Consider the following 23,265-nt stretch of genomic DNA (forward strand, 5'->3'; position numbering starts at 1 on the left):
TTGATATGTTGAAAGATACTGAATGAATAAGTGATCATGCATATATTCGACTCCGGTTTTAGACAAATTAAATGAAAAAATGAATAAATGGTCATGAATTTGTCCATTTAATGAAGAGGGTTCAATGACTTTCGGTATAGTCAAAGTACCCAACTGGTTCTCTTGTAAATACAGTTGAGAAATAATCTGCAAGTATTTCAGATTCCTCGACATCGTCAGTGGTCAAATTGTAAGAACAAGATCAACCACGGAGGGCTTGTCAGATACTCTGCTCCCAATTGATGAAGTGATGTGTCGAAATTGGAATGAAAAACTATCAAAGACTGTCTTCAGAAATTTGAAATTGTCATTGTTTTCACTTAATATACATTTACCAGTTTTGCGAATCAATGTATCTGTGATTAAAGTCTCTTGTAATTAATAGAGGAGAATGGTATTTCTCTGTCAGTTCGGTTATGAGATGATTGATGTTGTTGTTGTTGTTGTTGTTGTTGTCGTTGTTGTTGTTGTTTGCTGTGCGTAATGAATGAATGCTTTATTTCACCAGATGCTTCATAGTATGTACAATAATGAAAATTATCAGAAAACTCTGTATTACTGAAATTGTACAAAGTCAAAGAAAAGAAAAGAACATTGCAATATTGTAAAATCTGGTGGGGGCCATGAAAATAGTCTAAAAGGACTAGTCGAGTTCATGGCCCGTGAGTATACTAATAACTATTCGGTACAAGCTTAAGTGTGATGGAGGATAGAAACAAACACAGATTTAATGTAAATTCAGTAAGTGATGTTTCAATGCAGACTTGAAAACTTGTCTACTTGACAATTGTTTGAGATAGTCAGGAAGCGAATTCCAGTGTTTCACAGCTGCATACCTAATGTTATGTTGTGAAATTGTCAAATTTGAGCCTGGAATACGAAATTTTCAACTTGTGTTAATCGTGTTGGATACGAGTGCTTTGGAATCTCAAAATAGTGTTCAACTGTATGAGGAAGATTGTTATGTTTCAAATCATAAACAAACATACAAGTACAATATTTACTCAGTTTGTAGATATCTAAAATATTCAGTTTGTAAAACAGAGGTTCGGAATGAGCAATGAAATGAGAAAGGTAATTGAGCGAACAATCCGTTTCTGAAGGCGAAAAATTGGCTCTAAATAGCTGGAAAAAGTGTTTCCCCCCCAGATTTCCAAACAGTACATTATATGAGGTAAGATAAAAGCATTATATAGTTGAATGAGAATGGATTTTGGAACATAGTGTCTTAGTCGTGTAATGATACCAATTTTGGGTGTAATTACTTCAATGACCTTTCGTATATGATATTTCCATGACAAAGATGAATCTATTGTAACTCCTAAATAGCTTGCACAGAAACTTGTTCTATTGTATCATTCCCAATTGACAGATTTCCTTCAAATGTGGTGTTTCGCTGTGGTGTCTTTATGATCATATAATTGGTTTTGTCAACGTTGACTGTGAGTTTGTTGGCCATACACCAACTGATAATTTCGTTAATTTGGCGTTAATTTGAGTAAGATTTACATTCTGGGTACGTAGAGATTTAAAAATATTTGTATCATCTGCAAAAAGTCTACAATTAAAATAGTCTGTTGAATTACAAATATCGTTAATATATACCAAGAATAAAGTCGGACCCAGAATGGAACCCTGCGGTACACCACATTTGATTTGCCTGTAACAAGAAGATTTACCATTGACAATTACAAATTGATTACGATTTGTTAAATAACTATGAAATAACTTTAGTGATGGACCTCGCACTCCATAATGATGTAGTTTGTGAAGAAGGATATCATGATCTATAGTGTCAAAGGCTTTTTTCAAATCAACAAAAATACCTAATGTTACATAGCCAAGGTCCATCTTCTCTATAAGATCAGCAACAATGTCAGCGAGGGCAACTTTAGGACTGTATTTTTTTCGAAATCCATACTGCGTATCAATTAAAATATCGTACTTATCAAGAAAAGAAACCAGTTGTTTGTTGATAACTGCTTCAAAAATTTTACTAAAGACGGGCAGAATTGAAATTGGCCTGTAATTACCAACATCAAATGGACAACCTTTTTTATAAAGAGGGGTAATTTTTGCAACTTTTAGACTATCAGGAAAAACACCATTTGAAATCGAAAGATTGATAATATGCGAAAGAGGGCCAGCGATATACTCAGCAGCATGGATAGTCAAAAGAGGATGAGTAAAATCATAACCAGGTGTTTTTGAGGAATCCAGGGAGAGTATTTCTTTCATAATGTCTCCTGGAACAACTGGTTGAAAAAAGAAAGAATTGCTACGACTCTGCTTCAAATAATTCTGGAAATTGATATCAGTGGAAATTTTGGACGCCAAATTGGGCCCAATATCAGAGAAATACTCACAAAATTCATTTGCAATATCTGTACTCTCTGTTATCACCTTGCCGCCAATTTCACTGAGTTCTAATTTGTTTGGGGCCATACTACTCCCATTATTTCTATTGAGAATTTCATTTATAACATTCCATGTTTTCCCTGAATTCCCACTTACAGAGTTTAATTTATTACAATAATACATTTTCTTTGCGTGTTTTAAAACCTTTGTTAAAACATTACGGTAATTCTTATATATCATTATATTATCATCGTTCATGGGACGCTTCTTACTCTTTGAGAAAAGCAAATGTTTTTTCTTGATAGAAATAAGCAAGCCTTTTGTTATCCATGGTTTCCGAATTGACTTACTACGGTGTTTTTTTGTCGTCAAGGGTACATGTTTCATAGCAATAGCGTGAAATTTTTCATGAAATATATTGTAGGCATCATTCGCATCACTGCAATCATACACTTCCTGCCATGAAGTACTACTCAAGTCAGTCAAAAAGGACTCACGATTGTAACTAGAAAAATCGAAACATGTGTGTTGCGTATGCTGTTTGAATACATGCTTCAACCCTTTTACAATTGCAAAAATGGACAGGTGATCTGAAATGTCAGTTTCGATGGAACCGCATTCCAGAAAGTGATCTGTTATATTGGTAATCAAGTGGTCGATTGTTGTACATGTATTATCAGTTATCCTGGTTGGGGTGTTAATTACTTGATGGAAGTTATACGAATTCAAAAGTGTTGAATAAGAAGTATTTGAAAGAGACGATGAAGACGTATCGATATTGAAGTCTCCAACAATTATGCAATTTTTGTCTTTCGATGAAAGGCATTCAATGACTATCTCAAAGCTTTCAAGAAAGTCAGATGTCGGAGTATTCGGCTTTCTATAAACTACACCAAAGACAACATTTTTCTTTGCAATTGTAACTTCAAAGAAAAGTGACTCACAGCTTGCAATATGCAAATTAACCATTTGTGAGTGGGCAAGTGAGGAATGGATTGTACATTGCGACACCTCCACCCTGGCCACATTCCCGATTACATGTGTACAGCTGATATGATGGCAGTTGAAAAAGTGACTGATTTACATTTCTGTTCAACCATGTTTCTGACAATGCAATTACGGGAAAATTGTGGTGTAACACATTCAACAAATGAAGACAGTCATCAAAATGCTTACTAAGAGATCTAATATTTAAATGGAATACTGAGATCGTTGAAAGTTTGTCATTTTGATTTTTACCTTGATTAAACTCGTCGACAGTGTATGAAGAACAATCGTACTTGATAATGTGATCTTGTGAGTTGGAGTCCATAAAACAAAAACAAAAAAGTTACTCTTGGTGTTCGATTTATACGGTTAATGTTCTTCAGTGATGGTATCATGATGACTTCAGAGCTGCTATCTTTACGCGTAAAAATCTTGCCGTTGCTGGTCCAGATGTATTTCCAATTCAGTTGTTTTTCTTCTTTCATTTACTTGCTGAAAAAGGCGCTTCGCTGTCGTGGTCAAGTTCTCGTTTACGTAAATATTGTTGGTACTGTTTCCCAGATGGAGTTGATGTGGCGTCTTGCCTCTAAGGTGTTTCCGAGCATAGTAGAGTTGATTTCTTGTAGATCTTCTGACAAATCTGACAATGATAGGTGGTGGTGGCGGCGAAGACTCTTCCCGGTTGTGACTTTGGCGTCTTGGCAGACGATGGCTAATGTCTATGTCGTTTTTAGTGACATCAACACCTACAGCCGCTGAAATTTTGATGACAATATCATCTGTGTTTTCATCATTTTGCTGTGGAATACCGTGAATTTCGATATTTTTTCGATATAATAGAAGTAGGACTTCAATAAATTAGACAAAAACGTATAGTATCTGTCTGATGTCTCTCTCGTTAGCTCGTGTGTTCACATACGTGAGCAAACATCGAAGCAATGTCTGTCTGTCTGTCTGTTGGTGCGATATCTGTAGAACGGCTAATTGGATCAGAATCAAATCTGGTAAAAAGATTATGTTTAAGAATGGCAAGAATTGATCAGTTTTTAGTGGGTGTGGCTTGCATATGTTTTGCATGTATATGTATATCCCCCATGTTTTGCATATGTTTTTCATTTGCATAATTAATTATTTAAGAAAAAACATTGAGACATACATTGAGAACGGCTGAATAGATTTGGATGAAATTTGCTACGAAAGTTGGCCACACATAGATTTACCCACTGTGGAAGGCATAAAAGGGTGACATCAAAACTAATTGCTATATTGCATATTTGATGAACTTTCCTTATTTGGAATATGTATCTAAATTTATCAAAATTGACGAAACTTGATATTTATGGGGGATATACATCTGAATTGACTCGACCAAAGTTAAAGAAATTTGCTATGTACATTAAAGATAGCATGATGTAACATTATTGAAATCATTACAGTGGTCTGCGTTGACCAATTGGCATTAGACGAACTAGAACATATTGTCTAAATCGGGGAGTTTTCAACATTGTCAGGGGCAATTATCACCTAGGCGGTAATATGATTCTATCATATAAGAATCACCTCTGCAAAAGTTGAAACATTGTCTAGCAGAGTTGTATTTTTTACATAATTCCGTCACATGAAAGTTTGGTGTTTAACATTGTCTAGCAGAGTTGTATTTTTTACATAATTCCGTCACATGAAAGTTTGGTGTGTTGTAAAAACACTTGCTTATTTATTAATGATGCATGTGTGTATTTTGTCAGTTTAAAAATTTGTAAATGCGAAAATCTGTACATTTGATAATACTAAACCTGACAGTAAGTGATACGACCTGGACAGTTAGCGGGCTGTGCATGGATATGTGTAGTGTGGCGTTGTTTTGACTATATCCGATTTCCTTTTAGACGATGTTTCAACTTTTGCAGAGTTGATTTGTGACCGACTGATAATGCTGCCTAGCTGACAGTTACCGTTACTAGCGTCGCACTCGTATATAGGGGGAATTACGAGTTGAGGTACCAGTCTGGATCGTAATGCTTTTGGATGCGTAATGCTTTCAAGATGTAGATTATAACACAACCTTGTACTTTATGACAAGATGGCGACCGTGTCGTTCACCGTCAAAGGTCTGATCTCAAGTCCTTCTAGTCTAAGCTCTCTACAAAGTTAAATACATATCAAGACTTACATAATTACAAAAGTTATCATGTGGTAATTTTCCTGCCAGTCTTTGATAGTTTCTTAAGATTAAATATGATCACACCATGGAATATCCCGTTCTCGATTGTTCTTATTGAAATCTTAACCAATAATTAATTAAACTATCACACTATCTCTTATCTGCTTCTCGTACGATCTGAATCAATAACCTTCACACGCCTTGGCCACGTGAGGGACTCTTCGAGATAAAATCTCTACAGGGAGGGGCGTTACACTAGGGCTGGCTGGTAGTTACGCCTGGCATAGCCCTGCCTACAGGTCTGTGTGTTCCCGGCGTGATACGGCCTCAACCACAGGCCGTATCACGCCGGGAACACACAGATCTGTACGCAGGGCTACGCCTGGCAGTGTTGACAATAACTTGATTCAGCTATGTTCGCTGCGTTCATTTCACGTGAAGTACATCCCTAGACTTGCTCCAAGTCTATGGGCATGTAGGCGCTGAATGTCAAAACACAATAAATTGGAGGAATGAACTACGGCAGACCGTCACGCTAGGTGGTAGGCTAGCGCTTGGCCAGCCGATAACTGCTGCCGAGAAAAGCCAGGCAAATTGGGACAGTCTAGTGTACTATGCAAACATCACGTGAAAGATGCTATAAGATGTCGGGTAAAGGTCAACTAGGTGAAATCAAATGTGTAATCCTCTCCTACCTTTGTAATTACCAAGATTCCCCGCTGGATCAAGGCAAATGTAAAGTTATTTTTCCTGCATAAACTATTGATAACTTGGTCAATAACTTTTTGATCACTTATATTTTTTCAGTATTTTATAGGTCTGAAATATTTTACACAGATGACCTTTAAACCAGTTCATTGTGAAGTCATGATATACGACAAAGCATATTCATCCATAGTCTTGCATGCCAGACCCCGAATCACAGCTGCAAGAAACAGGTAACCTGCGGCTACTCGCGGCTCCGCCGCTGGTGGCGCACTTCGTACGCCTATCAAACACAGACGCAGGTTCGATGTCTGGCACCTGGCATGCGAGACTAATTCATCGACGACCAATCACACTCACTGAAAAGTAGAGTAACAGTGATTAATCTTACATCATATCACGGTGAACGCGATTTGCTTCTAACTATGTTCGAGTTTCTCCGTGTTGTCTTCGTTCTAATCGTCATATTAGCCACAACTCTGTGGTATCGTCACTATCGACGCAACCTACCACCTGGTCCCTTGGGTCTGCCTTTAATTGGATGTCTGTTACGTCTTGGAGGAAGACCTCACAAAAAATTTACGGAATGGGCTAAAGTGTATGGAGACGTCTTCAGTGTGCGACTTGGTACGGAGCTAGTGGTGATTCTGAACAGCAATCGAGCGATCAAAGAAGCTTTCATCAAAAAGTCTTCCATGTTCTCTTCGAGGGTACAAGAGGGACTTTTTAATCAGCTGTTTAATAACAAAGGTAAGAGAACAGAAGATTAGCTTCCTATGGCGACGACCCTTGAACCTAGCGCGTTCGATATACGCCACAAGTACCGCTGCAATATATCACAGCTCGAAGAAGATCAATTTCTTAAGGAGGCGTTAATCATAAATCCGATTCCACTGACACCCGAGTGCCAATAGCCATATTGTCAATGAGGTCAAAGGTCCCGTAACTGGGTCAAATGTCGCGATGTTGCGTTCCTTCGACAACCTTCACCTTAAGGTAAAAATCTGGTTTTTAATATTGACCCCGAGCTGTCGACCGCTCGGTATATTTCTATATCAACTTCTTAGGGGAGAACCATTTGATTTTTTTGGGGGGTATGGAGGATTGTGAGAAAAAAAAATTGTCACCAGGTGAGATAGAAGAAAAAAAATTGATTCTGTCATGGCCTGAGAACAAAAATTGTCATAACAGACAGAAGTGAAAAAAATATTTTCACAATGCACCAAAAATTAGCAAAATTTGGAAACCTTATTATCATGTATTCTTTGCCGGCGCAAATGTTTTTACTCCAGCAATTCTTATGGTTTTTTCCCATCACTTATCATAAGAATACACTACATAGGTCTACTTTACACCTCAGTACACTCAATGTTTTCCTTCCCTTTTCTGACCCAAGAAAACATTTCAGGATTTCTGTTGCAATATCTCAATGGCATAGGCACTATCTAAAGGGGACTATTTGACTTCTGTAAATTGTGAAAATTTAGAACACAAGACAGGAGTCAATAAACTAGTGTTCAAACCAATATATCATTCTCTTAATATATGTTAGAAAGATGTTCAATTTGACAATGAAAAATCGAGGAACAACAAATATAATGAAATACAATGTGGGAGCCTTGTTTCTCTGACAACAAAAGATAATATCTTCCCTGAGAACTTACATCGATGCTTGGTAATGTTAATTATAATATGACACCACACACGGATCGCTCATTATAGAGTCCGTCAACAGTGGCGAACTCTCTCAATAACTAATCTGGCTTCTCCTCTTTGATTGAGAACGAAGATGACTTAATAATCACACAACCAAGCGGAGGGGATACAAAACAAGAGAGTGACTGATGAAGGAACCCCATTTTTGGTTCTTAAAGACCGTTAAGACGAATCTCTCAATCAACAAACCGGTTTACTGGGGACTGAGATCACATGACCAAGGTCAAAGCACTATCGATTCACCGGTGTCTCGCCATGTATTCGGAGGAATGTGAGTGGGGAGGGGGTCACTAAAAAATTGGAAACTTCAGGGGGCGTTACTGAAAATGTGGAGAAGAAGGGGGCGGGGTTACTCAATTTTTTTGTGCGAAATAAACTGAAACACATCTCAGATTGCACCATTGCACACATCCATTTCTCAAAATTTTCGATGCGAGAGGGGAGTACCCCCTCTCGTGCTCTCCCCCTTGGGTCTTCTAACAGTTTTACTGGTAAAAGACAAATTGAAAATACCTCTCAGATTGCACTACACTGCACCGTGGCGCACATCAATTTCTCAAAATTTTCACAGGATCTAGGACAAAACGGAACTGTTGTGGATTTATCCTTTATTATCACAGAAACATGTTTTAATTTACCTCAGTTCAATGACCATTTTGACAGTTAAACATACTATAATCCGCCTTTTCATTAGAAGCTGGCAGCTGGAGAAATGACACAAGAAGGTCACAGACTTTCCGTTCCTGTATATTCATTTGTCTTCAGTCTCTGGCAAACAGAACTGTTTTTCACAAATTGTATTGTCGTTGTTTGGTTGTTGAATATTGTGACTCAAACACTGATCATATAAAAATGTAAAAATATCAGTGTTCAATGTCATTTTCAAGCAGTTTTACTGAGTGCAAAATAAACTGAAACTCCTCTCAGATTGCACCATTGAACACATCAATTTCTCAAAATTTCCAATACGACAGGGGGAACCCCCTCTCGTGCTCTCCCCTTGGGGTAATTTAACAGTTTCACTTAGTAACAAAATAAAAAAATACCTTTCAGATTGCACCAGACTGCACCATTGCACACATCAATATCTTAAAAATTTCCATGCTAGATAGGGGAAAGCCCCTGTGACACTTTCCCAGTGTTCACCCCCTGTACTTTCAAATTCTGCCCGGCCAGATATCCTAGTGAAAACCCTGTCATAATATCCATCCAAATTGAACAATACACTATATGGTTAGATACTGCGTGAGCTGTTATATCTTTATTTTATTGTGACTTTGAATTTCATTTTGATAGGTTCACCTTCTTTGAACCATCATGAGATAACTGATGATAGTCTAGCAGGGCACATCAGGATTTGAAAGGTCTTTACTGTTGCTGTATTTTGTAAATTTTACAATTACATGTATTGGTATTTAACTAAGTGGGGGATCAGTCAAAATTTCAGAGATAGAGAGGGAGGTTACTACATTTATCATGGTTGGCGAGGGTGGGGAGGATCACTCGAAATTTCGGAGTTTCAGGCCGTAAATAATGACGACTCCCTTATATACAACGCATTACAAACTTGATGACTAATAAAAACAAATTTGCACTGCTACTCAATTTGAAAAAATAAATTGATGCAGGTCTGACTGTAGGAAAAAAAATTGCTGTCACTCTGATAGGAAAAAAAATTGCTCCCATACCCACTTCTCCATTACCCCCCCCCCAGAAATCAAATGGTTCTCCCCTTAGAAACGAGAAATGGACGACATAACTTCGCTCGATTCTGAAATTTGAGTATTGGGAATGGGCATGGAGTAGGGTCGGGGATGTCGATATAGCCCCTAAATAGTCGTACAGCGCAGCTTCTTGCCCGGGTGTCGATAGAAACTCCGTAATTATAAATGACCTCGGATCTGTGTTCCGTTCGAAGGTCATCTGGGAACGGCTTAGGCGGCCATGCTCTAGGGCTGTGTGACCAGAGGCATATGGCCTCTTGTGTATATCCTGTTTCAATATTCCTTACTCATGAGCTCGGTGTTCGTGTTCAGTGTCTGTAGACATATCGTAACCAATGTAGGTGGCCTTGCCCTCACTGTATTTAGAATTATTTATCCGGTAAGCCAAGCGAGCGGTCAAACTTTAAATCCGGGGGTCAAATGTGATGCAAATTAGACAGAATAAGAAAATTTCAGTCCAAGATAGCGGCCAGGTCCTGTGACCAATGAAAATTTAAAGGAACAGGTGCATTAGTACTCTTTGGGCCTGCTTTGAGCCCATCAGCCCTGCAAGTTTGAAATGGCTGCGTGCAGCGGTCTCTGAGATCTAGGTCGACAAAAAATTGACGGAAGAAGAAGTTGGCTGTTGTTGTAGTTGAAGAAAGCTGTTCTCCAGTAAAACCAGTAGACCGTGCAAAAATACGATACCAGAGAAATAAATAACCCCAAGTTAACCGATTATTGAAAATGGCCTCTATCCTAATGTTATCTCTACGGGAAAAATTCATTTTCGATTTTTGGCAAAAGTAAGTTGGTGAAAATTGTATTTATTTAAGGGCTTCACAATGAACTCATAAATTGTCAAGTGGTCGATCAGAAAAGTATTACAAAAATTGAGAACCCGAGTCTTGGTCTTCAAGGCGTATTTACCTTTATACTGAGAACCTTTTCTTCATTCTTGTATGCAGGCATACTCTCTGCGCCATGGCCAATATGGAAAGACCTCCGTAAATCCTGCTTGGAAATCTTCCATGAGCTAGGAATGGCAAAAAACTCGACCGAACTACGAATTCAAGAGGAAAGCCAACATCTCGCGAAGACTCTGCGACAATTAAACGGTGCGCCGACAGATTTGAGTCAGGTGCTTATGAGTGCCGTTTCCAACATAACCTGTAACTTGCTGTTCGGGAAGCGATTCGATTATGACGACGAAGAGTTCAAGGGACTTCTTGAGATCAGTCGTCAGTTAGCAGTGAATACTCAGCAGTCTTCAATTCTCAGTTTTATTCCATCGTTGTGCCGTTTGCCCTTGCCAATAAAAACCAGGCTGATGGCAGAGCACAACCGAATGGGTATGTTCATGGAGAAGGCAATAGCCGAACATACAGAGACGATTTCACAGTGTGAAACTGTTCAAGAGTCGTTTATCAGAGGGTACGTAAGTCAAGTGAAAAACTACAAAAGAAATCCATCAAACAGGTACAACTCAAGCACTTTCTCAGAAGATCCAGACCACCTCAAATATTCTTTAATGGTCCTTTTCACCGCTGGAACGGAAACCTCTGCAACTACTTTGCTATGGGTCTTACTCTATCTCTGCCTAAACCAGGACATCCAAGAGAATTGTTTTAGCGAAATTAAAAACGCCATTGGCCTTGAAAATACCCCATCCTATGCCGACAAGACCAAACTCCCGTACGTGGAAGCAGTATTGTTGGAAGTTCAGAGAATAGCAAGCATTGTTCCAATCGGTATTGCACGGTCTATGATGGAAGATGCTGAGCTCTATGGTTACAACATTCCGAAGGGAGCTATGGTAATGCCAAACTTCTGGGCTGTGCACATGAATGAGGACCTGTGGGAGCAACCAGAGAAGTTTGATCCTGCTAGGTTTCTGGATGATCGGGAGACTTGTGAACAGTGAACGGCTTATGCCGTTTTCAGTCGGTAAGTCGTGATATTAAGCACAGAATGGCTGCGTTTCAACCAAGGCAACGCTTTAGCAAAGAACAAAGTTATTTCTGTAAATTAAAACATGCCCACCATTAAGGGACAAAACCGCTCTTTTTGGAGTGTTTGTTTGTTAATATGAAGATTTCTTTGCGTTGTTTGAATACTTTAAAACACAGAAATACAGTTGCACCCAACCTCTACTTGCTTGCAGCCAGAACAATTTTAACTTGTCGTGGATCATTCTAGGATTTCTACCGTAAAATCAGCTACAGCGTACGACTCTGACTGTGCATGACTAAATGATTATATACTGTTACATAAAATTTGGACCTGATTCAAGTTTTCGTTATGAAATCTTGATTGGTGGTGCGTTTCATGTGGAGAAGGATATATATAGCAGCATATATAGCAGCTTTCACTTCATTGTGGCGACATTTATTGACATAAGAAATCTGGATAAAACACCAGGTTGGGATATAGTAGTTCGTTTCGTCTTTAGGTCAAGAACAAAATCATCTATTTGCATTCAGCAAAGAAATACGTGTTTACATTGCTGAAGTTATGCGCCCTCATTTTGTAAAGTGTGTGACTTTATATATGCAATGGATTCTTGCATCAAGTAAAGGTTAAAAATGAGCGACATTGTCCCTTAAATCCTGTGTTTATACTCACATCTTCTGTCAATAAAATACTTGTTCATCTATTCCAGGTTTTTAACGTTTTTCTTATAATTGTATCACAGCCTGATTGAAAAGATATCGCAAATTGGCTTAACCTCTGAAATGTGCACCAAATCATATTTTAACAATGGAAAATATTGTAACTTTTCTTCGACTACAGGGTCACGTGACTGCCTCGGCTCTCAACTGGCAAAGATGGAAATGTTCCTCTTTCTAACACGACTCATCCAGCAATTCAAATTTAAGTTCCCGGATGTTGACATCATTCCGTCTACCGAAGGTCCTTTTGGCTTTGTCCTCGTTCCTGACAAGTTCAAAATTATTGCAGTTGATAGAACCGCAGACGACATGTAAAGAATTTTGGAAAATATCAGAGTACGTGTTATTCAGTATAGAATAGTAAAACGTAGTAACGCCGGGTACAAAATTTAGAAATCGACTATTTGCAAGATTCTCCTCAAATACACAACAACAACAAACAACAACAACAACAACAACAACAACAACAACTTCCCGCAAAAGACGAATGTCTCAACTCTATCATTATGTTTACATTTAAGGTAGTACAAGTATCGCAGGTAAAACACAACTTTTTCTAAAACTTTCCTCAACGAAACTTTCAACCACTTACCAAGTCACGAATAAAAATCAGGAGCCAACGTGCAAAGTTTGGTACTAGAGAAACAAATTACCGAACATTTACTGATATTAGAATTTCAAAATACCCGCCATCCTTATGTTAACTCGACGGGGAAAATACATTTTTTGATTTTCGAGAAACTATGTCTGTGAACATTATTCTTACTCAAGGATTTTAAAACAAGCCCTCACAAGCGGTAGACGGGATAATCTTGTAAAACTTTTAGAGTCCTGATACGTGTCCGCGGGGTGCATTCTAACATAATCAACAAACTTATATTCCAATTTACCGATCAAGCGACATAAATTTCCTGCAAGGGTTAACGGCTTATCTTCGATAGGGCGAAATACTAACGATACTTGTGTACTTTGTGTAACAAACATCACAAACTCATGGTACAAGAAATTGATAATGGAAATCTGATAGGTATCCTACTTGTTGATTTCAGAAAGGCGTTTGATCTTGTTGATCATAATATCTTACTACAAAAACTTAGGATTTATGGATGCTCAGAAAATAGTTTGCTGTTTTTCACATCATATTTGGAGAAAGAACCCAGATAGTTTCATTTAATGGGGCACTTAGTGATTCTTGTCAAGTCTCTGTGGGTGTACCACAGGGATCTATCTTAGGCCCCTTATTCTTTCTACTTTTCATCAATGATCTTCCTTTATTTACAAATACATCTGATCTTTACATGTATGCAGATGACACTGCTGCACAGGTCACCAGTACTAAGTTAAAAGAAATTGAAAATAAGCTTAATCAGACATGTATCACATCACACACTGGTGTGATCTTAATAACATGTGTATTAACTCACAGAAAAACAAAAGTTATGGTCCTTGGAACTTCTCAAAGAAAAGCTAGAATAGATGAATCAATTCATGTGTTATGTAATGGAGATCAACTGGAGTGTGTTACACATGATAAATTATTGGGTATAATGATTGATGATACTTTAAGCTGGGAAAAACAAGTTAACTCTGTTTGTAAAAGTATCGCATTTAAGTTACTTCAACTCAAGCGTATTCGCCCCTTCTAACTAAAAGGGCCATGATGAGTTTTTATAATTGTTTTATTTTACCCCATTTTGATTACTGTTCCAACATATGGGGTCACTGTTCTATCAAACTTTTAGGACGCATTGAGCGACTCCAGAAAGCTGTTGCGAGAGTTCTTTTAGATTGTGATTTTAATACTGTCTAGTGAAGTTTTATTCCGTACACTGAATTGGATGCCATTCAGAAAACGGATTTTATATCATGAATCAATTTAATGTATAAAGTACAAAACAATTTAGCTCCAGATTATTTGAATGTTTTTAAAAGGATACACAATATTCACAGTCAGAATACTAGATCTGCTGCCAGAGAAGATTTATACATTCCAAAACATAGAACACAGTTCTTTAAGAAAAGTTTTACATACAGTGGTGTAAAAATATGGAACAGTTTACCGGTTGACTTAAAGTCGTGCTCCTCATTGCAGGCTTTTAAAGACAAATGTAAATTTCATTTTTTATGTGACACAGATGTTCAGTAGTGTAATATTGTTTATTGTCCATTTCTCCATTTGTTTTTTACCTTCTCGTGTCTATTTATAGACAGAGAAGGTATTAGAGTTGAAACCAGTATGCTGGTGTCAACTACTTCCGTCTGTCAATACTTCCGTCTGTCAAGATCCGTTGACGTCATGCCATTGTGATGGGTCATATCATAAACTGGTGGGGGTGTTCATGGTTCAGGTTGAGGTGTAGGAGAACGATTTTGAACTGTGACAAAAATCAAAAGGGACTTAGCGGCATAGCCACAGTGTTACATGTAAGCCTTTCTCCAAGGTTCTTAGTTGACTACGATCTATTACAGACTACTGAGCTGACGTTCGGGTTACTCACTTTGTGTTTGCTCACTCTGTGTGCGCTAGTGTTTGGTACTGAGTTGCGTGGATATCCCCTCATGGCCTCACGTGATATGGGCCTGTTGCATAATCTGCAGATGATCATATGCCTCTGAGTCTGAAAACGGTCATTGTGTAAGCCTGTCGGCATTTTCCTTGCATTTTTTCTCATTTAATTTTGCAAAATATCGGCGAGTACCTCAATATTTCAAGATAACTCTTTCTTCCAAATCGTTTCCTGGAGTTTCAGAGTCATATGAACGAAAATGAGTGAAAGTTTTAGACAGGAAAATCGGACGTCGGCCATGTTCAATGTTTACAGTACAATCAGAAGTTTATGTGGAGGAAATAACTAACAAACACTGCTCATGATGCCCGCCCTCTAGAGGCAGACCTTCCTATATGAAGTACCACATTTGATGCTTGTGGAAAGCTTGACCACACAAAGGAGCATTTAAACTTTTAGAAAATGACAAATTGAATAAGAAGGTATTCTGAAAATGTCAAATACTGAGGAAAAATGCGCAAATATTCAAAATAAACAGGTTAACTGACTGGTCAGCTATAAAAAACAATGAAAATGTTTATGATCAAAAGTTTTTGAGATGCGCACATTTTAACAAATACAGAAATTATTAACATTATAAATATAAGACCAAACTATTTTTTCAGGGATGGGAGAGGTTGGAAATGAGGGGTGAGAGACAAAGGCACTCCTATTGCTGCATGTGGATGCAGCCACACCATTTCATTTACAGCATACTTATTCACTGTTCTACGTGTTGTGTTCAAGTTCCATATTGTACTGACTGTCATACAAGGATAACATAAGCAAATCAAATCAAATTAGAAAAGGATCAATGCTGTTGTGTGGATTTTGCTGAACATGGCTGATTTTAATATTTCGCCCTATATATTTGGTATCCAGCAAAGGCATATTTTGATGTAAAGTCAAAATTAACACTACATTGCTGACAATATATGTTACCGTTTCTGCATGAACTTTTCTTTTTTAAATTATAGTACTTCGAACAGATTAACAATTATCGTGATGTCAACCCATAATTTTACATCACAAAGACTGTAATTCTGCCAATTTTTTTTTATTTTTCAGTCATTTTATAAATTTTGCACTGCACAAGATGATTGAACAAATTGCAATGTTTGAATTTGTAAACTCAAAGAATAAAATCCTTTGGTCACAGATTAAATTATTTGAAAAGAAATTTACTCTTAAACACTTTTAGCATATATTCTTTACACGGTCATGTATTTCAAGGAAAATATGCCTATCAAAAACAGTAATTTCTTCACTTTCAATTTTTTTTCAATACTATGACAATTATCAGCCATGAGGTTTTACAAACACAATACCAGATAAGCGTTTTTCATCATTTCCACAGGACTCTTTGGAAAATCCATTTAAAACAGTTAATAAAAGTGACTTAAAATGATCACTTGGTATACCGGTACACTTAATTTACAGATGCCAGGTTGTGTATTTCACATGCACTCAGGTCAGTAGGGAAGTGCGTCATTACTATTTTGGACTGTTAATTCTTATTTCTGAATTATTTAACTTTTTTCCATTGAACTATCTTTAGGCATTTATACTGTAGCTTAGAATTTTTTTGATTGATGTATTTAATCATCTTTTGGGTTCTTTTGGGTCCATATCCCACCTCATGCCCCTACATCATCAACTATTTACCAACAACTCCATGCCAACAACCAATTACCTGACCTGGCCACACATTAGAGAAGTACAGCGTCATTGACGGTATTTTTGTACTATTGTATGTTTTGCTTTCATTCTTCATGGATGTGTGCAATTTTTAATGTATATATTGTAAATTTTAATGATTTCTCGACACTGTGTGAGAAGAGCATTGGCTCAACAGTTTATCGAGATTAAATAAAGTCTAAATAAAAATAAAATAAATACTTTCGTCATACCTGATACTTAAAACAAAAAAAACTGTCGGGAAAGCATTAGGAAGCTAACATAAAACTTGAAGTTGAACGTCATCAGCGTATTGGTCCATATAACGATAAGGTCAATATCAGGGCCAAGATCAGTGTCAGAGCTATACCGGTCTTTCGGTACATTCATTTTATCTGAAAACTGCTTTCTATCAGGTTCACGGATGTCAGAGTCGCTGACCTTATTTATTATTTAGTGTCTGTATTTTAATGGTATCAGTTGATATATAAGAACTTTGAATTTTACCAGAAAATCTTTGCATATCTTCACGTCTTTAATTTAGTTCACAGACAATACTAAAGAAATGAAAGCAACTGCATGATTTCTGTCTATCTAAAGTGTACACTTTTGAGTAACAGCTTCAGCTAACGAAATTGTTGGCACAGGATTGATGAGATCACCTATGCTGTGTTGACTCCACTCACTAATAATATTACGATATGGGCGTGTCGTGTCATCAGATGAACGTCATTCAGGCAGAATAACAATTTATCGTTGTTTATTTAACTAGATTCATTTTCTGTTGTATTCATTATTATTCCTGATATACTTTCAAAATTTCGATTTTTGAGTGAATAAAGACATTGACTTTACAGAGTGGAACCAATTACACATCGAAATAATCTGCACGTCTTCCTTCGGCTTTTAGAAGCCAAACCAAATATTTTTTGTTGGAACCAATAGAGAGTTGTATCTTTGTTCATGTTTGTCAATAGAAAACAGTGTTTATTTGTTTATTTGTTTATTTGTTTTGTTTGTTTACAAGTATCGTCAATAAATGATACGTTCACAAGTTTCTACTACAATTCCACATATATGAAATAAAGCACACCCCTCCTTTGCCATGAGGAATGAGCATTCATGTGTGTCCACCACTCTCTCCGAATACTCACACTTTGTAAAAACTCATTGGAAAGATGAGTATTCAGAGACAGCACGAATCCTCTTGACAGGTGTTAGGTTAATGTCACCTTGACTATTGATGAATTTTTCGTGTGCGTAAGGCAATGGAAATTTTGAGTTACGGATGAAAAAGCGCCCTCAGTGCAGGGTTTCATTAAGAGCCGGCAGCCGGCGAAATTGACCGGTTACTCTCACGATTTCGCCGGTTACTTTTTCGGAAACTTTGAACTCTTTCATAGCTAAAATATTTTTAACTTCTTAAATGATACGGAAAGTTTCACAAGCTGTGTAATTAAACTTTTCAACGGCTTTTATTTGAAACAAAATTCAGAAGACGAGCGACTACTACGCATACGATCGCCTTGTGCTACGATGCAACACGGTCTTGCGTATACTGCCTCAATAAAAATCGGAATTGCAACGGACGATTCTATTTGCTACCTGAATTGCTGATTCCTATGTGGTGACCTTCATATACGCCAATGAAAACGTGCATACTACACCTGTCGGCCGTTGTTAGCTCAACTCAAAATGGTCGATGAACAAATGAAGACGGAAGCGATCCCGAGGTCAAGCTTCGCTGTACGATCTTCGGTTTTGAAATGGACCAAGAGACAAGAGTAGGACAATTACGTGGCTTTAAACTGTTTCGAAGGCAATGACCAGATTTTATTCTCACGAAAAAACTTATCGATTACAGTTCGAATTTTCGTAAGCCGACGTGCGTTGGACTGCGGTAGGCGTACATGTGAACGTATATAAGCAGCTGGAGGTATAATATGTACCGCTTTTCGGTCTATCCATGCCAATAAGAATTCGCCCATAGTGGTTGAAAATACGATCAGACCTCTAAATTCACTTCAAAAGCGATCGTCAGGTTAAATCCAAATATGAGCTTCTGAACGTACAAATTTTCATATCCTATATCACAGTTCTTACTTTGCATACCCATATAGCCAGATAACCTTGAGGGTCCTACTCAAATAACCTTGAGGGTCTTTGATTCTATTTGCGAAATATGGTAATGATTGTCAGTTTGTATCATTATTGTTATATAAATTATCCATTGTACCTCCCCAGTGGTATAAAAGTTCTTCATCAGATTTCTTCTTCTTCTGCAGATTTCCAAACCAAACATCAGGGTTCTTAATTTTAAGCATAACATTATACATTAATAAAAAGTTTCTCTTTAGGCCTATTATGCTTACAAATATGAGTGTTTCATCCAGGATAGCATCAACAAGGGGGATTTCCCCCCTTAAACAGAAAAAGTTGGGGACATTTCACCAGTTCATGTATTCTACTTGTATCTCTAAGGTGTGACTGGCACCATTTCATTGGCGGAGGGGGGAGTGGTCCCCCTTGACAAATTAATTGGGGTGCCAACATTTCAACAGAGGGGAAATCCCCTATCCCCTGTCTAGATGTAACACTGTATAATATCATCTACATATCAAATTTATATCATAAAAGCTCCAGTACTGCTAACTTTCGATGGTTTTTTCATTATTTTTATTTCATAAATCAATTGCAACTTCTTATTCTACACCCCAAAGAATGTTGAAACACCCACTATTTAGCTTGTCAACTTAGCGTCTTTATGTGTAAAATGCATGAATATTGTTTACATTTGAATTCTAGTCCGGACCAGAAGTCAGTTTTCAACGATAACAATGCACTTTACAACCATAGGGGCGGAGTTGACAAGCTGGATACTGTACATCAATATTTTTTGGGGAGAAGAACAAGGAATTATGATTCACATTCAAAATAAAAATGGTGAAATTATCATCAAAAGTTAGCAGCACTGGGGCTTTAATAATAGTAAATTATTAAGCTTATAGTTGACCTCCTAAAAGCATAGAGGCTCTAAAGACTTCAGTTTTCTTTGTTCAAAATATCGTCAACATTACCACATTTTATCATTTTATATTATGAATTATCATATTTCGGCCTAATCCCCCGGAAAATGGCTTTTATGATATGAACACAAATTGCCCTGGAACATTGCTGACAATTCTCCTGAAATACTGGAAATTCAAGTGACTTTGAGCTGTAAAAAGTGATATTTTGCTCATTTTTCAGTGTTCCGGCCTACGACTGGGAGGGGGAACACCATCTCCCGGACCCTCCCCGACGACGACCGATTTGTGCTCATGGCAGCTGCAAGCCGCCTACTTTTCCATTCAGGCCCCGTACTTCAAAACTTAATGAAACCCCTGTCAGTGGTGCTTTTTGCCAAAATTCACACTGATTGCTATCATTTCCACGGGCTCTATAACTCTTCATATAACTACAGAATGCTACGGCCATCATTTATAACAGTCTGCATTTTGATTCAAACTGGCAATCATCTTTACAAAAGTATTTAAAATTAAAGTTCAAACCAAACAAGCATCCATGCAGGTATCAGAAACTAAAGGTCCGCACTATTTTTCACTCGAACTATCTTCGTTACCCGGAAGTGAATTAGTGGTCTTGTCTTGGGGAAAGAATGTCTCGGAGAACTTTTTGAAAAAGATAAATTTATTCCAACAAAGTGGCAAATCAAACAAATCTACGTGACAGTCAATTGTGTCGAGTGATTGAACAAAATTACAGAGCAAAACGTCCGGAAAATAATTCAGTCTGGGAGATCTTTGTGAAGTGATGATGTAAAAGAGCGCCCTCAAACATTTCTGGTATGCATGGCTGATGCATGGAGGCAGAAGCGCTTCTGCCTCAACATCGACCGTCATTCGACTCGTTAAAATAGTGACGACAACCACAAAAGCAGAGAATGTGGCTTTAATTAGAGGTTATAAACGGCAAGCGAGGGTATTTGGTTGCGGATATAAGACCTCTGGGGTGAAAATTAGCATATTTGGCGGGAAATAATCAACGAGCGAAGCGAGGTGATTATTTCACCCAAATATGCTAATTTTCACCCCAGAGGTCTTATATCCGCAACCAAATACCCGAGCGTACCGTTTATAACCTCATTATAATATGCTAAAGTTAAAAACAAGTGGGCAATATCGTTATTTAGGGCCGAAGTTGGAACGAGAGTTCAGGAGCGCCCAGCCTCATACAAACTCTAATATTATATAGGGCTCAGCCCTTGGTGTCACGCCAGGGGTTAAGATTGGCAATGTTATTTGTATTGATTCATGATAAACTGTAATTGTTACTTCATAAACGTTTATATGACAACTATGCCCAGTTTCCCTCTGATGAAAGCAGTTCACGTACGTACACGACGTCAAACCCTGCAGCAGGGCAGGTATAGATTTTCTGTAGCGTGTAAAAATTTTGGACAAAAATTGGCAATTTTTACAATGATAACAGCCTATTGCGTTAAACAAGGGACGTGTTATGCAATCATTATCATTGCAATGGTAACCGCACTGCCCACCTTCCACTTGCAAGCTGAAAACTATAGCGTCCGTCTAAAAACTGGCAATTTTTGAATCTAATTATTGACACAGGGGCGCTCTTCTATAATTTCATCCCAGCATTCTTTGCGTATGCCACCGTTCATATGCACGACAGTTTTCTCCCTTTATCTATAGTAACGATATTTTGTATCAGCGACAAGGTGCATAATAACATTTACTGGCTAATAAGAGAGGTATATTTTATAAAAGGCATGTTATAGAATGGTAATTTGTTTCGTATTTGTTTATTTACGAGTACTCAAAAAAAAAAACATGGCGGCGCCCATAGGAAAGAAGGGTACACTTCCGGTTACTCGCATAGTATATTATGAATAAGCGCATGCGTAGTCAGTAAGCCGCTGGCGCGACTATAAAAGAACGTTTCAGAACGTTTGCGCGTGCACAGTTCAATGGCTGACTTTCGAGTTAGCGGGTTCACGCATTTTTGCCTCAAGATGGCGCCCTTGCGCACAGCTTGATTGACATTCGGTGGGACAACCCACAAATTTGCACTATTGAGCTGACACGCAGACGATAAATATTTGACCTGACCTTTTGCGTATTTGTAAACAATGGCAAACATTTTTGCAGAAATGAAAGTTACCGAGCTAAAACTTTACTTGAAAGAACGGGGAATTCCTGCTAGCGACCAAAAGAAGCCTCAGTTGATCAGTTTAGCTCAGAAAGCGGCGATGATGAACTTGCCGGTGATTTCTGAACCCGACGACTTAGAGACGTCAATGAAGCGGCGGCGAACTGTCAAAGTAGACGACAGGATTGAACTTGATCACGTCTTATTCGTTTTAGCCACTTTTTTCTCAAACCAGGTTGTTTTTTCGCATTTGGCAATGGAAAAAACGTAACATCTTGCATCCAGGGGTATTTTTTTAGTCCGCTCGATGACTTTTTTCGAGAGTCCGCGAAGCATTTCGGCACACAACAGTGAAAAACAGGCATTGTTTACAAATGTAGAACCTGCCCCAAGGTCAGGTCAGATGTCGTCTGCAAATTTGTGGGTTGTCCCACCGAATGTCACTCAAGCTGTGCGCAAGGGCGCCATCTTTAGGCAAAGAAGCGCGAACCCCCTAACTCGAAAGTCAGCCATTCATAAAATACGGTTACGCAACGCGTCGATATCGCGATTAGACATCGAATTTGAAGAATTTTACTTAAAAAAACCCTCAAAAAACTTTCAAAAATCATGTTGTTGTTACATAGCCTCCGCTCCTTACAGAAACTCTACATTTGTTGGTTCGTCAAGCTGCATCTAGATATTCTATTTGACCTTTGATTTCAATGATTTCTATTCTTACTTTATGAGAATTTAAAATGTGAGAAGTTTGGTCGTTGACGGACGAGACCGTAACCCTTAGAGCTATACAAACATAATAAAGGGGAGGACAGTTCGGCGGAGAAATCATCCGTAGGAATAGTTTAAATTTCAGTAAGTCAAGCACCACCGCACAGCACTGCACTCGTAAAGTACAAAAATATGTCACATAAAAAATATGCAGCTTTCCAAGTCTTCATGGTGACCAAACACACGGTGATGCGGTGGTACATTAAGCAATGGCATTCTCCGTATGATCAAATTCCATAATCCAGGAAAAAATCCTTCTTCGGCCAAGCGGAATCACTGGATAGTACAATATATTTTAATGTTCTGAGCGTTCTCAGCTCATGCACGACGTCTTCAAGACGTGTCATCTTCACTTATGAGATCACGATGATACAGTTTACACCTTCACAACTAAAGAGAGACTAGCGAACACTTGATATGCAAGGCAATGCGATGAACCGATAAACCAGTTAAACAGTTATACGAAGCACTGTAGGCTTGTTCAATGAAATGTGTATTATTTCAACATGATTGACAATCATTTCATTGTTCTTAAAAAAGTCTTAAGAGATGTCGCATTTCAAAGAAAACAACTGAATAGCCGTAAATTTTATATTTTCTGTACTTTTAGTTCCAGAATCATTCTTCCTCAAGTGTACTGAGGAACAAAGTGTAAGCCTAGCAAACACACTAAAAAACTGTGTGCAATATACAGTGTTATATCGCTTGTAATCATTGTGGACAAATAAAGACAGCCTACAATAAATTTCAGAAGTCAACAA

The 23,265-nt window shown here is 37.9% G+C and overlaps 1 protein-coding gene across 1 annotated transcript; it reads left to right on the forward strand.

The window, feature by feature from the left end:
• Positions 1 to 6,554: 6,554 nt before the first annotated feature.
• On the forward strand, positions 6,555 to 11,605 carry LOC139137631 (cytochrome P450 2U1-like). Its single transcript, XM_070705824.1, has 2 exons — positions 6,555 to 7,000; positions 10,638 to 11,605. The coding sequence occupies exons 1-2, from the start codon at positions 6,676 to 6,678 to the stop codon at positions 11,591 to 11,593; spliced, it is 1,281 nt and encodes a 426-aa protein (XP_070561925.1). The 5' UTR covers positions 6,555 to 6,675; the 3' UTR covers positions 11,594 to 11,605.
• Positions 11,606 to 23,265: the final 11,660 nt, after the last annotated feature.

This window comes from Ptychodera flava, chromosome 7 (assembly GCF_041260155.1).
Source record: "Ptychodera flava strain L36383 chromosome 7, AS_Pfla_20210202, whole genome shotgun sequence".
In the NCBI taxonomy this organism is placed as follows: Eukaryota; Metazoa; Hemichordata; class Enteropneusta; family Ptychoderidae; genus Ptychodera; species Ptychodera flava.

Excerpts from the sequence above, each read along its gene's own strand:
- LOC139137631 (XM_070705824.1), top strand. The coding sequence starts at position 6,676 with ATGTTCGAGTTTCTCCGTGTTGTCTTCGTTCTAATCGTCATATTAGCC. Across the intron at positions 7,001-10,637 it reads TCAGCTGTTTAATAACAAAG|GCATACTCTCTGCGCCATGG; the intron begins GTAAGAGAACAG and ends TCTTGTATGCAG.